Genomic DNA, 18,751 nt, shown 5'->3' with positions numbered 1-18,751 from the left:
TGTGGCTGTATATATCTATAAAAAATGTTTGTTTTAGAAGAAAATACTATTTAACATGTTGTTTTCATGGTTAAATAATTCATGGGTATTTTCATCAAAAACCTAATGGGATGGTAGAGTGCAAAGAAATAATTAATCAACAGGACTTCTTGTTGAGTTTTAAATTTGTATGCTAAACTATTACTAAAACAAATGATACATTTAAACAGTTGTGACTAGCTGTTACTTCCTATTAAGTAATAAGAAAATCATTTGGATATCACATAATCTTTTTTTTTTTTTTTTTGATGAGAAGATATCACATAATCTTGAATAATGTCTTGTACAACAATCACCCGGTTTGCGCCTGTATAACTACATTTTCTCTTATTTTTACATACAAACGAGAAAAAAATGATATTAAAAAATTGCTAGATGTTCTAGTATATCTAACATAACAAAATTTTGAAATTTCAGGATTAAGATTAAAGAGAATGTCAAACTATAATTGGGGTGTGAACTCAATTGAGACATTTCACTACACCATGTAGAATTTTGGGCAGAAACGAGAAAAAAATGATATTAGAAAATTGCTAGATGTCTTTAGTATTAATCTCTAGGTACATAAGGAAGATACAATACGATGGACCTTAACCAAATCAGGTAATTTCACTATCCGATCTATGTATCGTTATCTGAGAACCTGGAATGGAACTTTATTTGGACTATAACCACTACACCGATAACCAAACTATTCTTATTGAAATGTTGTACGAATAGTCTACCCGTGCGAGACAAAATTGGAAATTTTATTGGTAACGTCCACAATTATGTGTACTGCGAAAATATCGAAACGATTATTCATGTACTTCTTCACTATTGTTATGCTTGACCTATCTGGTTTCACTTTAATCTTATGACAGATAATATTACCAGTCTCAGAGATTGGATTCTCCAATGGAAAGATCTAGATACGGAAAGAGTCGCACTCTATGCAAAGATTTTATGGTTTATTTGGAAAGCAAGATGTGAAAAATGTTTTTCTACGAAGAAGCAAACCCCCATGCAGGTTATTACCATAATAAAAGGAACCACAACTAGCTCAAATCCGAAAAAGACCAACACAGATAACGACAACCTGCTCCGTTGGAAACCACCAGAAGCCCCGTTCATCAAAATTAATGTTGATGCCTCCTTCACGTCACTCTCAGATCCGGCAGGCATTGGTTGTATCATGCGCGATAACCAAGCAGTTTTCATGATTGCATTAGCATACACCATCAGGGGACAAAATGCAAAAGAAGGCGAATGGCGGGCAATAATGTGTGCAATACAATGGACACCAGAGTTAAAGATCCATCACATCCACATCTAGAGCGATAATCAGAACTCGATTAATTCCTCCACAACAACAACACATCAATCCAATGGCAATCCGAGAAACTTATGGACAATATCTCCAATCTCAGGGACAAATTCGAGAGCATCATCTTCACTTATATTCCTAGGCAAAACAACGCGCAAGCAGATAAACTAACGAAACAGGGAAAGAAAAATACTAATGCGGGCGCACTTTTTTTTTTTGTTGAACTAATGCGGGCGCACTTGATACTCCATTCAAGATCTCTCCAACTATTTAGTCTCTTAGTCCTTTGTTTGTTTAGTTTTGTCCAAGAAAAAAAATGTAGAATTTTGGGCAAAAAAAAAAAAAAAAGTGAGGTGAGAAAAGTGGAGAGTTAGGTTTGATTATTGGGAAGACTAGCGAGTAGAGAAAGCGCAGGTTAGTCAACAAAAGAAAGTAGTAGTTAACAATAAACAATAAAAGCAGGTGAAGAGAATGACCTAAGATTAATGTGCGCACATGGTGTACTATTTTCCTCCTACTCCATCATCCATCCATATACTCTCTCTAGTCTCTATTACCACCTTCTCACTCTTTTTCTATCTCTCTCTCTCTAGAATTTCTCTGTTTCTTGTTGGACTAGTAAAAATGCATGGAGAAGCTCATCATGTATGTCACAGATGTGGTTGGACTTACCCAAACCCTCATCCAAGTTCTAAACATCGCAGACATCACAAGAAAGTCTGTGGAAAACTTGAAGGGTTTAAGGTTATTGATTCAGAAAATGATACCCATTTAGTTGTTTCTGATGATGAACATCACTCTGATGAAGATCATAATAAGGGTTTGTTTGATTTCTCTTCTATTTTTGGGTATTTTTTTTTTACTTTAATTAATGAAGATTTGTTTTGAATTGGTTTTTGGTTTTATTTATGTTAATTAGTTGCAGAAACAAGCAATAACGTAAAGGGTAATGCTGAAACTGATAAACAAGTATTAATTAAATCTGAAGAAGAAGCCGCCATTACTGCAACTGATAGTAAGCTTTTCTTTTTGTCTTCAGTTTTATTTTAGAACAATTTATTATCTAATTTCTGCTTAAGTTCTGATTTCTTTTTTGTGGGTTTCTGTTAATTTCATCTTGTAGTTATTAATTCAAAGATCTGATCTTTTAATTTTTCAATTTAGTTAGAGAACTAAAAAGCATATAATGTTAATTTCATCTTGTACTTATATTACATTAAGAAAGGAAACACCTTTGTGAAGTTCAAGTAGAAAGAATTCAAGAAAACAGTAAGAAAGATAATTAAGTAAAGCATCTCCAATTGAGAGATAAGAAAAGCGTATTTTCGCGTTCATAGATGTTAGAGAGTCTACTCCACTCGGCTAAACCGAGTGGATTAGTCCATTGATTAGGAAAAGGTTTCCTACTATAATTAGGAATCCTAGTCCTAGTTTAATTAGGAATGTTGTAGTAATTAGTTTTTCTATTTCTATTTTCTATTTCTAAAACTTCTTCAATGTAAACCTATATAAAGAGATCAAACCATAATGTAATAATCATGTTATTGTGAATAAACAAAGGTTTTACCTAATCTCTCTCACGATCAACATCTTCTTCTTCTCGACATCATCGAAGCTCTCTCACTCCATCTCTCGGTCTCACCCGAAGCTGCTACACAGTCCTCTCGGATTCAACCGAGTTTACTCTTTCTCTCGCTCTCGGTTTCACCCGAGAGCCATTATCATAGCTCTCGGGTTCAGCCGAGAGTTACTTCTCCTCCTCTCGGTTCACACCGAGAGCATCTCCTTCCCACTTCTCGGCTTCAACCGAGATATTGCTACATCACCCTCGGCTTCATCCGAGTCGATCATCAAGAGGTTAGTACCTCTTCACATGGTATAAGAGCCTAAAGAATTCAAATTTTTTTTTTTGAAAGATGACTACCGCCGAATCTTCGGAAATCTCTCAAGCTAATCCTAGCACCAATAGTGGGCCGTTTGATGTTCACCACTCGGATTCTCCTACTACTATTCTCATCACACCGCTTCTAACCGGTGACAATTACTCCTCATGGTCACGAGGAATGACTAAGGCCTTAAGGGCTAAAGCTAAACTTGGTTTCGTTGATGGAAGCATTGAAAAACCCACCGATCCAAAAGAATTAGAATTATGGGGACGATGTAACGATCTCGTCTCTAGTTGGCTCATCAATTCCGTTGATCCACCTCTTCGTGATTCAATCTTATATGATGAATCGGCTTTTGATATATGGCACAATCTATATGATCGCTTTCACCAAAGCAATGCTCCCAAAATATTCCAATTGAAGAGAGCTATTTCTTGTCTCAAACAAGATAATTTTGATGTTTCCACATACTTTACCAAACTCAAGGCTCTTCAAGATGAACTCAACTCTTTGCTAATTACCGAGCCTTGTACATGTGGTCATGGTAGATCCTTGATTGATCGAACAAATCAAGATAGAGCTATGGAATTTCTCCAAGGTCTTAATGACCGATTCTCGTCAATTAGGAGTCAAATCCTATTGATTGAACCCTTCCCATCAATCCTACGTATTCATTCCCTTATTAAACAAGAAGAGGTTCAACAAAATCTCATTACTCCTATGCATATCGACTCCAACAATGCTGCCCTTGCCGTTGGTAACAATGAATATAATCAAAACCGTTACAACGGTTCGGAGAGGCAACGCACAAAAAGACCTAGACCTTTTTGTGACAATTGCAAGATTCATGGTCATGACGTCACTTCTTGTTATAAGATACATGGTTATCCACCCAATTATGGCCAACGCAATCGAAATCGCACTCGAGAAGACCCTAGGGCCAACTCGGTTTTAGATCAAAGTATGGGGGTGCCTACAGCAACTTCTTTAACCAATGAACAATACCAAAACGTCCTTGCTCTATTGGAACGATCTCAACAGCCCACATCTACCAATTCTAAGGGCACCAACAAGGATCCTCTTGTCAACTTAACGGGTACGTATTCTTCCTCTTATCATCCTCCTTGGGTCATTGATTCGGGAGCCGCTAAACATATTTGTTCAAATCTTTCTCGATTTTCTTCTTATTCTCTTGCACCTCCGGATTTCTATGTTCGATTACCGGATGGTTCCCGAATCAAGGTTGATCATATTGGTACAATTTATTTCTCAAATAAATTTTATTTACAAGATGTGCTTCATATTCCATCTTTTCAATTTAATCTCTTATCTATTTCTCAAATATCTAAATCACTTCGTTGTACCGTCCTATTTGACCACAATTTGTGTGTTTTTCAGGACCGATCAACGAGGACGGAGATTGGGCATGGTAGTCTTCATGATGATCTTTACTTCCTTCGCACGGAGCGTCCCATCCTTTCGGTTTCAAGTTTAGATAGTTCTAGTCAAGAGTCTTTTCTTTTATGGCACTCCCGTTTGGGACACCCATCCTTTAGTCGTTTTCAATTTTTTAATTCTAAACTTCCATGTTTAAATTTTAAGTTTTTATCGAATAAAGTACCGTGCGATGTTTGTCCACTTTCTAAACAAACTAGGCTACCCTTTCCACTTAGTACTTCTTCTTCTACTCATATATTTGAGTTAGTTCATGCCGATATATGGGGTCCTTTTCCGGTTCCCTCCACCTCCGGGTGTCGTTATTTTTTGACCCTTGTTGACGATTTTTCTCGTTGCACTTGGATATTTCTCATGAGTTCCAAATCGGACTCAAATACGTTAATTATAAATTTTTCTAATTACGTTAACACGCAATTCAATTGCAATATTAAGACAATTCGTTCGGATAACGGTTCCGAATTTATGAACAATTCTTTACAACATTGGTTTCTTGAAAAAGGAATTTCCCACCAACGTAGTTGTACCTATACACCTCAACAAAACGGAGTTGTTGAGCGCAAACACCGTCACATTCTTGAAGTGGCACGTTCTTTACGCCTTCAAGCTCATCTCCCGCTTTACTTTTGGGGAGAGTGCGTCCTAACCGCCGTCTATCTCATTAACAAGTTACCTACACCTATCCTTGATGGAAAATCACCTCATGAAGTCCTCATGGGTTCTCCTCCAAATCTTACACACTTACGTGTATTCGGTTGTCTTTGTTACGCCCGAATCCCTTTGGTCAACACCAAGATGGACGCTCGTTCCTCCGCCGGCATCTTCCTTGGTTATCCTAATGGACAAAAGGGTTATCGAATTTATGATATCTCCACACGACGTATATATACTTCTCGTGATGTGACTTTTTTTGAAAATCGTTTTCCGATGTCAACCGAACCGACGGATAAACCGTCTAGCTCGCGCCCGACACCTTTCATCTCCATCGACGACGACGACACATTCGAGTTTCCGGCAACCGATAAACCTCGATCAATATCACCGCCGGACAGCAGCAGATTCAACGATGAACCTGCTGTTGCTGTTCCGGCGAGTCTGAATTCGGGACAGGGGGTGCCTTCAGACACCCCCGATGACCCGCCTACAGGCCCTGTTCACACAGGACCATCTTCCCCATCAGGAGTGCCTTCAGCAGACCGTGATGGGGATCCAGTCTCTGGAGTGCCTCCAGAACAGTATACTCCACCGACGAGCAATGAATCCTCATTGCCGTATCCTTCTTCCGACACCGCTGTTGCCGATTCCGGCCGACCAGTCCGGTCCCGCCGACCACCTAGTCACCTTGATGATTACGTGTGTTCCAATACAAGCAATATTAAATATCCTCTTGAAAACTACTTTTCCATCAATTCGTTTTCAAATTCTCATCAACAATTTCTCTCTTCGGTTTTATCAACTACCGAACCAACCTCTTTCACTCAAGCAATGAAGTCCCCTCATTGGAAAGAGGCAATGGCCAAGGAAATCTCAGCCTTGGAAGATAATAAAACCTGGACAATCACTGTTTTACCACCCGGTAAAAAGCCCATCGGTTGTAAATGGGTGTATAAAATTAAGTTCAAATCCGATGGTTCTATAGAACGATATAAAGCCCGCTTAGTAGCCAAAGGATACACCCAAATCGAGGGGTTGGATTATCATGACACTTTTGCTCCGGTTGCTAAATTAGTAACCGTTCGTGTCCTTCTTTCAATTGCCGCCATTAAAGGTTGGAATCTCCATCAATTGGATGTCAATAACGCCTTTCTTCAAGGCGACCTCGATGAAGAGGTTTACATGAAATTACCCCCCGGTTTTTCATCTCAGGGGGAGTCTAAGGTATGTCGTCTCCATAAATCCCTTTATGGTCTCAAACAAGCATCCCGGCAATGGTTTTCCAAGTTTTCCTCCGTTCTCATCGAACGAGGCTTTTCTCAGTCTAAAAGTGACTATTCTCTTTTCACTTTTCGATCTCACTCCACTCAAATTTATGTCCTTGTCTATGTTGACGACATAATTATTACAGGAAATAATGATCATGCTATTTCCCAGTTAAAAATATTCTTAAATAAAGCTTTTTCACTAAAAGATATGGGCCGTCTACAGTACTTCCTTGGTATCGAAGTATCTCGCTCATCACAAGGCATTTTTCTATGTCAAAGAAAATATGCGCTTGATATTTTGAAAGATTCTGGACTCACCGCTGCACGTCCTTCTGAGTTTCCAATGGAACAAAAACTCCGCCTCAGTCCCACTGACGGTACACCTTTACCAGATCCGTCAGTTTACCGCCGTCTCATAGGCAGATTACTTTACTTAACGGTTACACGGCCGGATATCACCTTTGCCGTAAACAACCTCAGTCAATTCATGCAAACACCTAGCCAAGTACACTTAGACGCAGCTCATCGCGTTCTACGATACTTGAAGGGTACTCTTGATAAAGGAGTCTTCTTATCCGCAGACAGCTCTCTCCATATTACAGGATACTGTGATTCGGATTGGGCTGGCTGTCCTTCAACCCGTAGATCTACTACTGGGTATTTCACATTGTTGGGATCCAGCCCCCTCTCCTGGAAATCAAAGAAGCAACCCACAGTTGCAAAATCTTCGGCAGAAGCAGAATATCGAGCTTTAGCCATCCTCACATGCGAATTACAATGGCTCAAGTATTTACTACTTGATTTTGGAATCAATCACTCTGACCCGATGACAGTTTACTGTGACAATCGGGCCGCTCTCCACATTGCTGATAACCCCGTCTTCCACGAACGTACAAAACACATTGAGATAGATTGCCACATCGTTCGTGAAAAGATTAAAGACAACGTCATTGCCACACGCTTCACCAGTACAGAAAATCAGTTAGCGGATATCTTCACAAAGCCACTTGGGGCAGAACCGTTCAAGCACATTATTGGCAAGTTAGGCGTTACTTCCATTCCCGCTCTAACTTGAGGGGGAGTGTTAGAGAGTCTACTCCACTCGGCTAAACCGAGTGGATTAGTCCATTGATTAGGAAAAGGTTTCCTACTATAATTAGGAATCCTAGTCCTAGTTTAATTAGGAATGTTGTAGTAATTAGTTTTTCTATTTCTATTTTCTATTTCTAAAACTTCTTCAATGTAAACCTATATAAAGAGATCAAACCATAATGTAATAATCATGTTATTGTGAATAAACAAAGGTTTTACCTAATCTCTCTCACGATCAACATCTTCTTCTTCTCGACATCATCGAAGCTCTCTCACTCCATCTCTCGGTCTCACCCGAAGCTGCTACACAGTCCTCTCGGATTCAACCGAGTTTACTCTTTCTCTCGCTCTCGGTTTCACCCGAGAGCCATTATCATAGCTCTCGGGTTCAGCCGAGAGTTACTTCTCCTCCTCTCGGTTCACACCGAGAGCATCTCCTTCCCACTTCTCGGCTTCAACCGAGATATTGCTACATCACCCTCGGCTTCATCCGAGTCGATCATCAAGAGGTTAGTACCTCTTCACAATAGATCCTGTGATCTCTTTAGAGTTGACAATTCGAAGATTAGATTGATTTATGGTCTTTTTGTTTCAATAATGATCTTATATTCTGTTAATAACCCTACATTTTTTGGGCGAGGAATCAGATAGGAACTAGAGTTGTATTGCCGAAGGGACGAGATGCATAGTGCACATCATAGTAAGGGTTCCCTTGTGTTTCACTTGTACTAGGGTTCTAGTTGCCCTACGATCTCGTCCTGTAATTTCGTTCTTGGTTGTTTCGCCCCCTTTATACTTGACCTTCCATGGCTTAACATGTATCTATTACTTGAAGTGAAATAAGTTCAACATGAATTAAATGTTAATACAGATTTGGGTCGGTCAATTGCATATGAGAGAAAATGCTTCTTTCGCCGAACAATGATCGACAATAAAATTGAATTGTTCCATTTGGCCACGTCACAAATGTGGAAAGTGGAAACCTTATCTTATTTCCATAATGGTTTTCTTTTACTAGTAGTCTCCATCCATTATATTTTTGGATTACTTTATCTTTGTATTGAAGTAAAATTTGGAAATCAAAAGGTTAGTAAGCGAGTTCCATTTCATAATTATATTTTCTTTTAGGTGGTGGATTTTAACCCTAAAATTTCATCTGTAGGTACGAACCAAGTATCAAAAGATCCATCAAACGACACTTCAGAAAATGTAGAAGCTCCGATGGTAACTGACACAAACCTAAACCACACCTCAAGTTTAGAGGGAGGTGAAAGTATTGAAGGCAATGTGGAAGTAACCCAAGTTGTCGAAGAAGATCTTCAGCTAGAAGAGAATGGTAGCAAAATCGTGATTCAGGAAGAACTCGTCGAAAGTCAAATAGACGATTCTGTGACAAAAGATTCTATTGGTAAAGAATTTGTATCAGACTTAGCAGAAGAAGCCTTTAAAGGTACCAAAATTAACGGTTTATCTTCTACCGAAACAGAGAAAGATCAAATAGTTTCCTCATTTGGAGTGCAAGAAGAAGTATCTGAAACTCTTTTGGTAGTTGCAGCTGATGAGAAAACTATTGTTTCTTCCTCTGATGTTGTAATTCATGAAGGGATTGATGCCAAGAGTGATCAGGCTGGTGTTTCTGAAGCAGTTAATTCTGAGATGCCTGAATCACTGATTGTAGCAGATCGTGTCTCGGAAAAATTGACTGAAACTATCTCTGATGCACCTAGGTGCCATGATGAAGACATTCAGGAAGGTTCAAAAGAACTTGAAGTTAGTAAAACTGCTACTATATCTTCATCTAGCGAAACCGAAGTTCAGATTGAGCACACTAATGCTGATAGCTTGGTCACCAAATCAATTCACGAAGAGATGGAATTAAACCATGGTGGTGACGTTGGATTAAGTCAGAATTGTCCTGAAAATACCACAATCGAAGAGTCAGTAATGCTTTCGGCAGCGGAAAGTAAATTGGGTCTTCCAAGTTCTGGTAAAGTTGAAGACAACAATGCCAAAATCTCTTCTGAAACTACAACAGTTGCACCTCCAGTTTTATCTGTTGATCCAATTAGCCAAACCGAGTGCGCGAATGGCAATAGGGACTTTATATCAGGTACATTCTTGGTTTTATATGTCTACACCTTTTTATGAAGTAGACAAGTAGACCGTATAACTGAATTACCATAGACTGAGGTGGTGCTTATTTTTTCTCATAATTTGAATTTAACTTCGTTTGACTCGTCTAAATTTGAATTGTCTGAATCAAATGAACGCAAAGTAAACCCGAATCAGCCGTTCAGACGAGTCAGCCACATGACAGAGTTTATGCTGGGAACTAGTTAAGCATTTAATTATACTTCCTAAGACCATACCCTCTTTCTCTCTGGTACATGTGTCTAAAACTATTGCTTTTATCGTTTTGTACTTCAGCGCAAAATAACTCATCTGAACTATAAGAAAGAAAATGAATAGTAATTCCATAAAGCTTATATACCTAAGTTCCTACTTATAATTTAGATATACCATCATTAGACACAATGATTTTTCTTCTATAAGTTTGTTTTAGTAATCAATGCAGGTAAAGATTATAAGAAAATTGATGTCGAACTGATCATGCTTATGCAAAATCTTGGTTGATTTGGTTTATTTGTTGCAGATTCTATTGATGCTTCCAAGTCTGAAGATTCACCACTGGAGGAGGCGGAAATAGCCGACTCGGAGAAGACAAAAAATGCTCCCTTAGTCGAAGTTAGCAAGGAAGGAGACATAAAAGCTGCTACTTCTGAAATCCAGGCAGTAGAAAACCCACAACAGGTGCAACCGTCTTCAGAAATGGGATCTCTTCCGTCTATAACTCAAGTTGTGAATGAATCTGAAGGGGGAAAGGAAACTGAAGATATCACTGAGAAGGAAACAAGTTGGAATCATGGGAAACCACATACTCCATTAAAAAGTCTCCTGGTTGAGGCTAATCTCGAGAGCAAACAGAGAGCGAAAACTGCAGAAACATATCTTACAGACCAGAAAATTGATGCTCCAATTGCCCAAGAGGATAATGGAAACTCAGCCAAGAGTAATATTGATCCAACAAATGCCGTGGGAGTGGAGGTAAATGAAAAGGCGAAAACTGCAGAAACCCATCCTACACTTCCGCCAACCCAGAAAACTGATGCTCAAGTTGATGAAGAGAAGATAAATGTAACTGCAAAAAGTAATGAAGAGAAAGAATGGAATTCTCCGGCGAGGCTTCCGGTAGCAATGAGTAGAGAAAAGAGGAAAAACAAACACTGGATACCATTCATGTGTTGCTCGTCTTCGGTGGTTAATTAGAAGCTCAGAGAAACAGCAATGAACTTATTTCAAGTGGCTCATTTTCGGAACGAAAATAAAAACTAGGTGTAGATAAAAAGGAGTGAGGTTTGACTTTTTTTTTTTGTCTTTCAGCTTGTTTCAGAGATTGTGCAGATTGTTTGATTTTGGTCTTTGTTATTTGGATTTATAGGAGTAATGTGTGTGGTTATGTTAAAGGAGTCTAAGAGTGCTTTATGGTTATTTTTGTTTGACAATAAGGAGATTAATGTCATATCTATTTATCTTTGCTTTTCATTTTTTTCTTCTGTAGAATGGAAGTTGGCCTCTTTTTTTCCTTTCAGTCATAATCAAATTCTGTAGTGAAGCCCAGCCATAATCCATAGCTTCAATTAGTACGTGTATTGGATTCTAACAACACCTGGTTTACTATCAGTTTTTTTTTTGTTGAACTGGTTTACTATCAGTTGGGATTTTTTTTTTTCCATGAGACTATGAACTACAATATTAAATTGATCGATTCTCTAATTACTACTCTAGGATAAAATTTCGAAATATTTCTGTAAGATGAAGCATATAGAGCTCAAGGAGGAAGAAGATAACAAACTTAACTAACTGCTCTATGGGCCTACACAACTGAAATAGCTAATGAGAGAAATGTTATAGGCACTTACCTCACTCGTGTGTCATATATGTGTGGTGAATATTAGTATGTTAAGTAGTTTGTTAATGTCGGTTAGGATTAAACTAATCCGACTTTCTCTCTCTAACCTGAGTTTTCCATCATCTCTATATAAGAAGAGATTGATGTTTTGGATGTTAATAAATTGTAATCTTTGTGATTGAAATAAACTTTCCAAGATTTACAAAGCTTTTACGGTATCAGAGCGAATCGATTTCTCTTGATCAGATTCAAATCGAAACTAAGAGCTCATAGCAAACTATGTATCAAGGAATCAGAGATTCAGGTTAGATTCAAGATGAATAATACTCCACCACAGAATTCGAACCCTAATTCAGGTCAGAACTCGTACAATCCTAATTTTACTAGTTTGATATCTGTTAGGTTAGATGGTTTAAACTTTCTTGTTTGGAAAGATCAAGTTGAGAATCCTAATTGGGAACGATCTTATATGTTACATTGACGGAACATATACTGAACCATCACAATTGATCGTTGTTGATGGAAGAGACATAGTTAATCCAACCTATCTTTAATGGCAGAAAACAGACAGTTTTGTCAAATCTTGTATAAAGGCCACAATAACACACTCTATAGCCTTAGACATATTGGGACTTAAAACCTCTAGAGAAATCTGGTCTTATCTTGAAATTGTCTTTCTCCAAGTATTTGAAGCTCAAAAATTCTCATCGAGAAATCAAATTCAGAATATCAAGAAGGGTTCTAACACTGTTTCTGAATACTTGAGCAAGATTAAGTCTCTTGCTGATTCCCATGTTGCTGTTAATGACAAGGTTAATGACTCTGAGTTAACAAGAATTGCACTACAAGGTTTGGGGAAAGAGTATTCTCCGTCCATCATAGCAATACAAAATAGAGATGGTGGTTTAACCTTTGTTGAATTAAGAAGTAGACTAATTCATCATGAACAATGACGTAAAGAACAAGAAGCACAATAAGAAGCAAGTCAATCTTATTTTGTCAAGAAATTTCAAAATAGAGCAACCCAATTCAAATTGAATCAGAAACCTGCACCCAAAATCAATACTTTGATCCTTCTCAAAGGAATCAATTTAAACAAAAGCAGCTTCAAAATCAACCAAGAAACAATTTCTTTGATTATACTACTATCCCTTGTGCAATTTGTTATAAATGGGGACATACTGCTAGACAATGTAGGATGAGATTCAAAGATTAAGTACAAATCTGATGGCAGCTTGGAGAGATACAAGGCTAGACTTGTAGCTCAAGGATATAACCAGCAAAACTTCTTTGGGTATCGTATTTGCTCGAAGAACTGCTTCATCAAATTACTTTTGCAGTAGACTTATTATGTGATAATATGGAAGCCAAGTTTCTGGCCTACAATCCTGTGTTTCATGCCAGAACAAAGCACATAAAGATCGATTTTCATTTCATTGTAGACCTGGTGAAGAATGGTAATTTGCCTATCAAGTTTGTGGCTTCAGATGCTAATTTAGCTGATATCTTCACAAAAGGATTGGTCTTTGCTCAATTTCAGGACATCAGACACAAACTCATGATTTTTCATAATGCTTTGTTTGAGGGGGGATGTAAGATGAATCATATAGAGCTCAAGGAGGGAGAAGATACCAAACTTAACTACCTTCTCTACGGGCCTACACTACTGAAATAGCTAATGAGAGAAATGTTATAGGCACTCACCTCACTCGTGTGTCATATATGTGTGGTGAATATTAGTCTGTTAAGTAGTTTGTTAATGTCGGTTAGGATTTAACTAACCAGACTTTCTCTCTCGAAGCTGAGTTTTCCATCATCTTTTTTTTTTTTTTTGTTGAACTAGCTTTCATAGATTAAATAACAGCGTTATTACAATATTTATTAACTAAAATACAAGGTACATTCTTCCACTCTTTGCTCGCGTTTTTCTTCCTTGCCCATTTAGCTAATCTGTCTGCACTGGAATTGAGTTCTCTTTTCGTATACTTGAATTTCACCTCTTCGAATTCTTTTCTGCTTTCTCGAATTCTCCGGATGTGGATTAAAGATTGCCAGTGTAACGTGTGATGTTTATTGTGAAGATGTTTGATGAGATTAATATTGTCGCTTTCTACAATTATATTCTTGAATTGATTAGTTTTCGCCCATTCGAGGCCGAGTAAGATTGCCATCGCCTCTCCTTCTTCATTGTTTCTGGCTCTAGTGGATTTTACTTTCGCTTCTATGAATTTCGATTCTGCATTGTGAACAATCAAGCTAATTCCCACATTGGATGTTATATTAGTAAAAGATGCATCAACATTCACCTTAATGAAATTCTGGGGCGGGGGTTGCCATTTCTCACTAGAAGTATGATTTATTTTCTCTTGTTTCATATTGATTTTTGGGAAGTTTTCGATCATTCTGATTATTTTATTCAGGTTATTGATTTCATATTGAAAACAATGGTCACACCTCACTTTCCATAAAATCCATAAAATGGTCGAAAAGTGAATATTATCTCTAGTGTAGCAAAGATGAATATGATTTTCCCAAGAGAAGATCCAGTCAGATATGGACGTAATATTTTCAGATATAATATTGTAGTTAAACCAGATGTTTTTAGCTAAAGCGCAGTGTAAAAGAGCATGTTCAATAGATTCTATACTAGTGCAGTTGGGACAAGTGGTATTATTGTCGATGTATTTTCTGATTCTTTCCCTAACAGGGATAGCTTTGGTGCAGACTTTCCAGATGAACATTTTGATGCGCGGAACGGTCGGGAGAGACCAGATGAAATTCCAGTTATGGTTGTTAGGGTTGTGATTACTGTTATTATTGCTGAGGTGCTGATACATGGAAGCAACCGTGAATTTACCCGATTTGGTAAGTTTCCATTTGAGCTGGTCTTTACCTTCGCTGTTCACCGGGATAGTTTTGATAAGATTCTGAGTATTAACGTCAAAGTTGGCTCTGAGCACTTCATTATTCCAGTTGTTGTTCGAGATAAGTTGAGCTACTTTGGTAAGATCGGATTGATTGTTGTTCTGAATAGTTCCATTGATTTCAGGGATCCAATTGTCAGTCCAGATGTTAATGTCATTACCCGATTGCACTTCCCAAGTTGATAGATCATCAAGAAGGCTATAGTGCTTTCTGATCGTCTTCCAATTCCAGGAGTGATGAGATTTAGCAGGGCCTGGGGTGTTGGAGTGCGGGAAATACTTGGCTTTAAGGAGTTTGACCCATATTGCTTCTGGTTCAGTCTTGAGCCGCCAGGCCATCTTAGAAAGGAGAGCTGTATTATCCAGATCTGGCAGATGAAGCCCTAGCCCTCCAAGTTTTTTAGGAGTGCAGATATAAGACCAGGCTTTGGTGCAAATACCTTTCGACTTACCCCACCAGAAATTCCGTTGAACGGCCTTGATGCTTTTGCTTATTCCTTTAGGAATTGCAAAGCACTGCATCTGGTATCGGGGTACGGCCGCCGCTATGGCTGAGATGACCACAGTGCGACCAGCTTGAGATAGGAACGAGTGGTTCCACTTGTTGAGCTTATTCTTGATGTGCTCCAGGATATCCTTGAATACTTTGGTTTTTTGTGCTCCAATGAACAGCTGGGCTCCTAGGTATTTCTCTGAGGCGGAGGCATATTTAACTTTCAGAGTGCGCATAATCAGTCTTTTGAACTTGGGATGTGAATTCTTTGAGTAGAAGATGTTGGATTTAGCATAATTAATCATTTGACCCGAGCTATCACAGAAGTCCTGAAGAATCTTTTTGAGGATGTGGATGTTGTCTATTGTGTTTTTACCAAAAATGATGCAATCGTCAGCGAATAGGAGGTGGGAGATCTCAAAGTCTGTATGATAAGTAGGAAAACCCAAAAACCTATTTTGATTATTATTCATCATCAACTTACGACTTAGGCCTTCCATAGCTAAAGTGAAGAGAAATGGGGAAAGCGGGTCACCTTGTCGAATACCTCTAGAAGGGTAAAAAGTTTTACCTGGTCGACCATTAATAAGCACTGACATTGATGAAGTAGAGATGCAAGTATAGATCATCTTAATCCAATGTTCGTCGTAGCCTAGTTTTCTCATGATGTCTATAAGAAATTTCCATTCTATTCTATCGAACGCTTTGGACATGTCTAACTTAAGACCGAAATATCCAGCTGAACCTTTCATCTTCTTAAAAGAGTGGATAATTTCCTGTCCCATAATGATGTTGTCTGTTATCTGTCGACCGGGGACGTAAGCTGCTTGAAAGGGAGAGATAATATGGTTTAAGGTGTGTTTGAAACGTTCAGCCAACAACTTGGTGATGATCTTGTAAGTGGTGTTCAGGAGACTGATGGGTCGATAGTCCGGGGTTTGGGGGATAGGGGTTTTGGGGATCAGACAGATGTGAGTATGATTTATATCAGGAGGAAGGTAGGCTTTTTTGAAGAAATTCTGAACCAGGTCATAGATATCTGCGTTGACAGTCTCCCAGTTAGATTGGAAGAAAAAAGGAGGGTAACCGTCAGGGCCCGGGGCAGCTTCTTTCTTGAGACTATAAATAGCCCAATCGATTTCTTCCTTATCTGGAATAGCTAGTAGGTCTCTGTTCTGATTTTGCGTGATAGTGGGAGTGAAAAGGTTGAGAGTATTCTGATCTTCTACAGGATTGATCGTCGTACTAATATCAAGGAGATGTGAAGTGAAGGTATCTTGAATGTCTTTTATATCTTCGTGCCAATCTCCCTCTTTATCTTTGATAGCACTGATTTTGTTGGTCCTGTTGCGTTGAATAGCCCGAGAGTGAAAATATTTGGTATTTTTGTCACCTAAGGTGATAAAGTTGTTTCTTGATTTCTCTTTCCATAAACTCTCTTGCTGGTTGTAGAGCTCCTCCAAGGCGAGTGTGAGTTTGTGGACTTCCTCTTTTGATTTACTATTCTGAAGGCTTTTTGTAATCTGATTAATGTTATTTTCTATGTTACCGAAGACCTTTTTATTCCATTTAGATAGCTGCTTGCTAAGCTTTTTAAGGTCTTGTTGAATATTGTTGGCGTTCTGATATTGTTTTATGTGTTCCCAATTGTCAGCAATGAAGTTATAGCAGTCAGGGTGGGTCATCCACGTTCTGATAAACTTGAAAGGTTTGGGGGTAGTTTGACTAGGATCTTTGTTGTCAAGAAGGATGGGCAAATGGTCTGATCCGACTGCTTCCAAGTGAGTGACTCCATAAGATTGAAATTGGTGAAGCCATTGAAGGTTAGCCATTGCCCTATCCAGCCTCTCTTGAATCAGATTCTCTCCAAGTTGTTTATTACTCCAAGTGTAGGGATTACCTTGATAGCCTAAATCTAATAAACCTAATTTATTGATAATCTCCAAGATTTTAGTAATATTAGAGTAGGACCCTTTAGAGCCGCCACTCTTCTCTATGGGATCAAGAATAGAGTTGAGATCCCCAATCATCACCCAAGGGTTCTCTTGGTCTTGATTCAGCTGACTGAGAGTTTTCCAAGGCTTCAACTTGTTCTTGTGGTAAGGGGACCCATAGAAGCCAGAAATCATGATGGGAGTGGGCCAGCTGGCATTCTTCAATTCAGCTTGAATAATGTTGTTGTCCGAGTATATAACTTTGAGGTTGAGGTGGTGCTTCCAGTAAATAGCGAGGCCTCCTGCTTTGTTAATAGGGTCCACAAAGTAACTAGAGTAGTTTTTGGAGATGGGAATGTGTTTGTTCATATTGTAAGATTTGTTTTTGGTTTCCGAAAGGAAAATGATGTCCGGCTTGTGTTTCATGATAATATTGAGGGTGTGTTTCTTAGTGAGGAAAGTTGAGGCTCCCCTCACGTTCCAACTTAAAATGGATGGATTATCCATGGTGGGGGTGTTATTCAGCATACTAAGGAATAGAGGCAGACCTAAAGTCCCCGAGACCAAAAGTATAAAGGCACTCCCGAAGCGCACCACAAATAGAAAAATAAAGAGCATTAACTAAGCAGACAAACTATAATGAGAAGCTAGTAAGATACAGATACATAAACTACAATGAAAGAAGACAATCGCTAACACTATTACCTATATATTGAACTATAACATATATATTAAAGCAAAGACAACAAAGAAACTAAATCGCCTATCCCTCATAAATATTTTAGTTTCATGCAGTATGAAAAGAACTTAACTAATGTACAGCTAAGAGGATTAAGGTGAACATGTAAATCTGATGGAGACCTGGCACACACTACCCAACTAAAAATTTGAGAGGAAGGCAAAGAGATGGGGATACAATATTATGTGCTGATAGAGGGAAGGAGAGCAACTAAAATACTTTACTAATAAGAAGAAAATAAAGCAAAGTAAGGGTACTTCCCTAGTTATCTGAAATAAGCCTTGATTTTGAAGATTTTAGCAGTGATCTCCTCCCGCAGCTGCCTCCAATTGATTGTTTCTACTGATTTCCTAATCGCCGGTCAAAGGAAAAGTCAACAAGATGTACATCTTTAGTGGATGTCTTTGATCGTCCCCTTCACTCAACTCTTTCTTTCTCCTGCTTGCTTCTTGCTTCAAATGGTTTCAAGTTGTGATCCTTTGTTTGTTATTGGAGAAAGGTTGTTGGCGATTGAAAGTATCGGAATCCGGTTCGACGCTACTATTGAAGTGGGACGGAAACCTACCTATATATTAGTTGAAACACAAGATAAAGACTCACACTCTATGAGAGAGCCAAGAAAACTGAAAGTCCTAGCTACTCGAGACCTGAAGAATTAGCATATGCAAAACCAACTAGTCTAACCAGAGATGAACTAAAAGAAAGATATAAGATTAATAGGGAAGGATGGCAACTGTGAATATCACTAGGCCTCAGAGGAGATTAGTGGGAATGTTATGGGTTCCTTCTCAAATCAAAGACAAAATTGGAAGAAAAAATCAGGATGAAACCTTTAGCTAATTAATTACTCTCATATCACCTGGAACAAAACTACCCACACTACCACTTCTGAGAAATCTAAGATGAAGACCACTACAACCTAAGGTTTATGATGGAGTCGGCAATACTATCAGAAGGGAAATGAAAGCTAAACTACACATGCAAACACTGA

The 18,751-nt window shown here is 38.5% G+C and overlaps 1 protein-coding gene across 4 annotated transcripts; it reads left to right on the top strand.

The window, feature by feature from the left end:
* Positions 1 to 1,514: 1,514 nt before the first annotated feature.
* Positions 1,515 to 11,303, top strand: LOC147568983 (Pentatricopeptide repeat (PPR) superfamily protein). Of its 4 annotated transcripts, none has more exons than XM_086655431.1 (4): positions 1,515 to 2,165; positions 2,271 to 2,360; positions 8,863 to 9,810; positions 10,354 to 11,303. In XM_086655431.1, exons 1-4 carry the CDS (start codon positions 1,841 to 1,843, stop codon positions 11,025 to 11,027), a joined length of 2,037 nt encoding a protein of 678 aa, XP_086511557.1. In that variant the 5' UTR covers positions 1,515 to 1,840; the 3' UTR covers positions 11,028 to 11,303. The 4 variants fall into 4 exon arrangements, with proteins under 4 accessions (XP_086511557.1, XP_086511556.1, XP_086511558.1 ...); XM_086655430.1 differs by having other exon boundaries at positions 1,578 to 2,165; positions 2,265 to 2,360; XM_086655432.1 differs by having other exon boundaries at positions 1,833 to 2,165; positions 2,265 to 2,684; positions 8,231 to 9,810.
* Positions 11,304 to 18,751: the final 7,448 nt, after the last annotated feature.

This window comes from Eschscholzia californica, unplaced genomic scaffold (assembly GCF_041429995.1).
Source record: "Eschscholzia californica isolate CP2 unplaced genomic scaffold, dmEscCali1.0.p SCAF_1, whole genome shotgun sequence".
Lineage (NCBI taxonomy): Eukaryota > Viridiplantae > Streptophyta > Magnoliopsida > Ranunculales > Papaveraceae > Eschscholzia > Eschscholzia californica.
The sequence above is the reverse complement of the archived record's forward strand: the minus strand, read 5'-3'. Positions and strand labels throughout refer to the sequence as shown.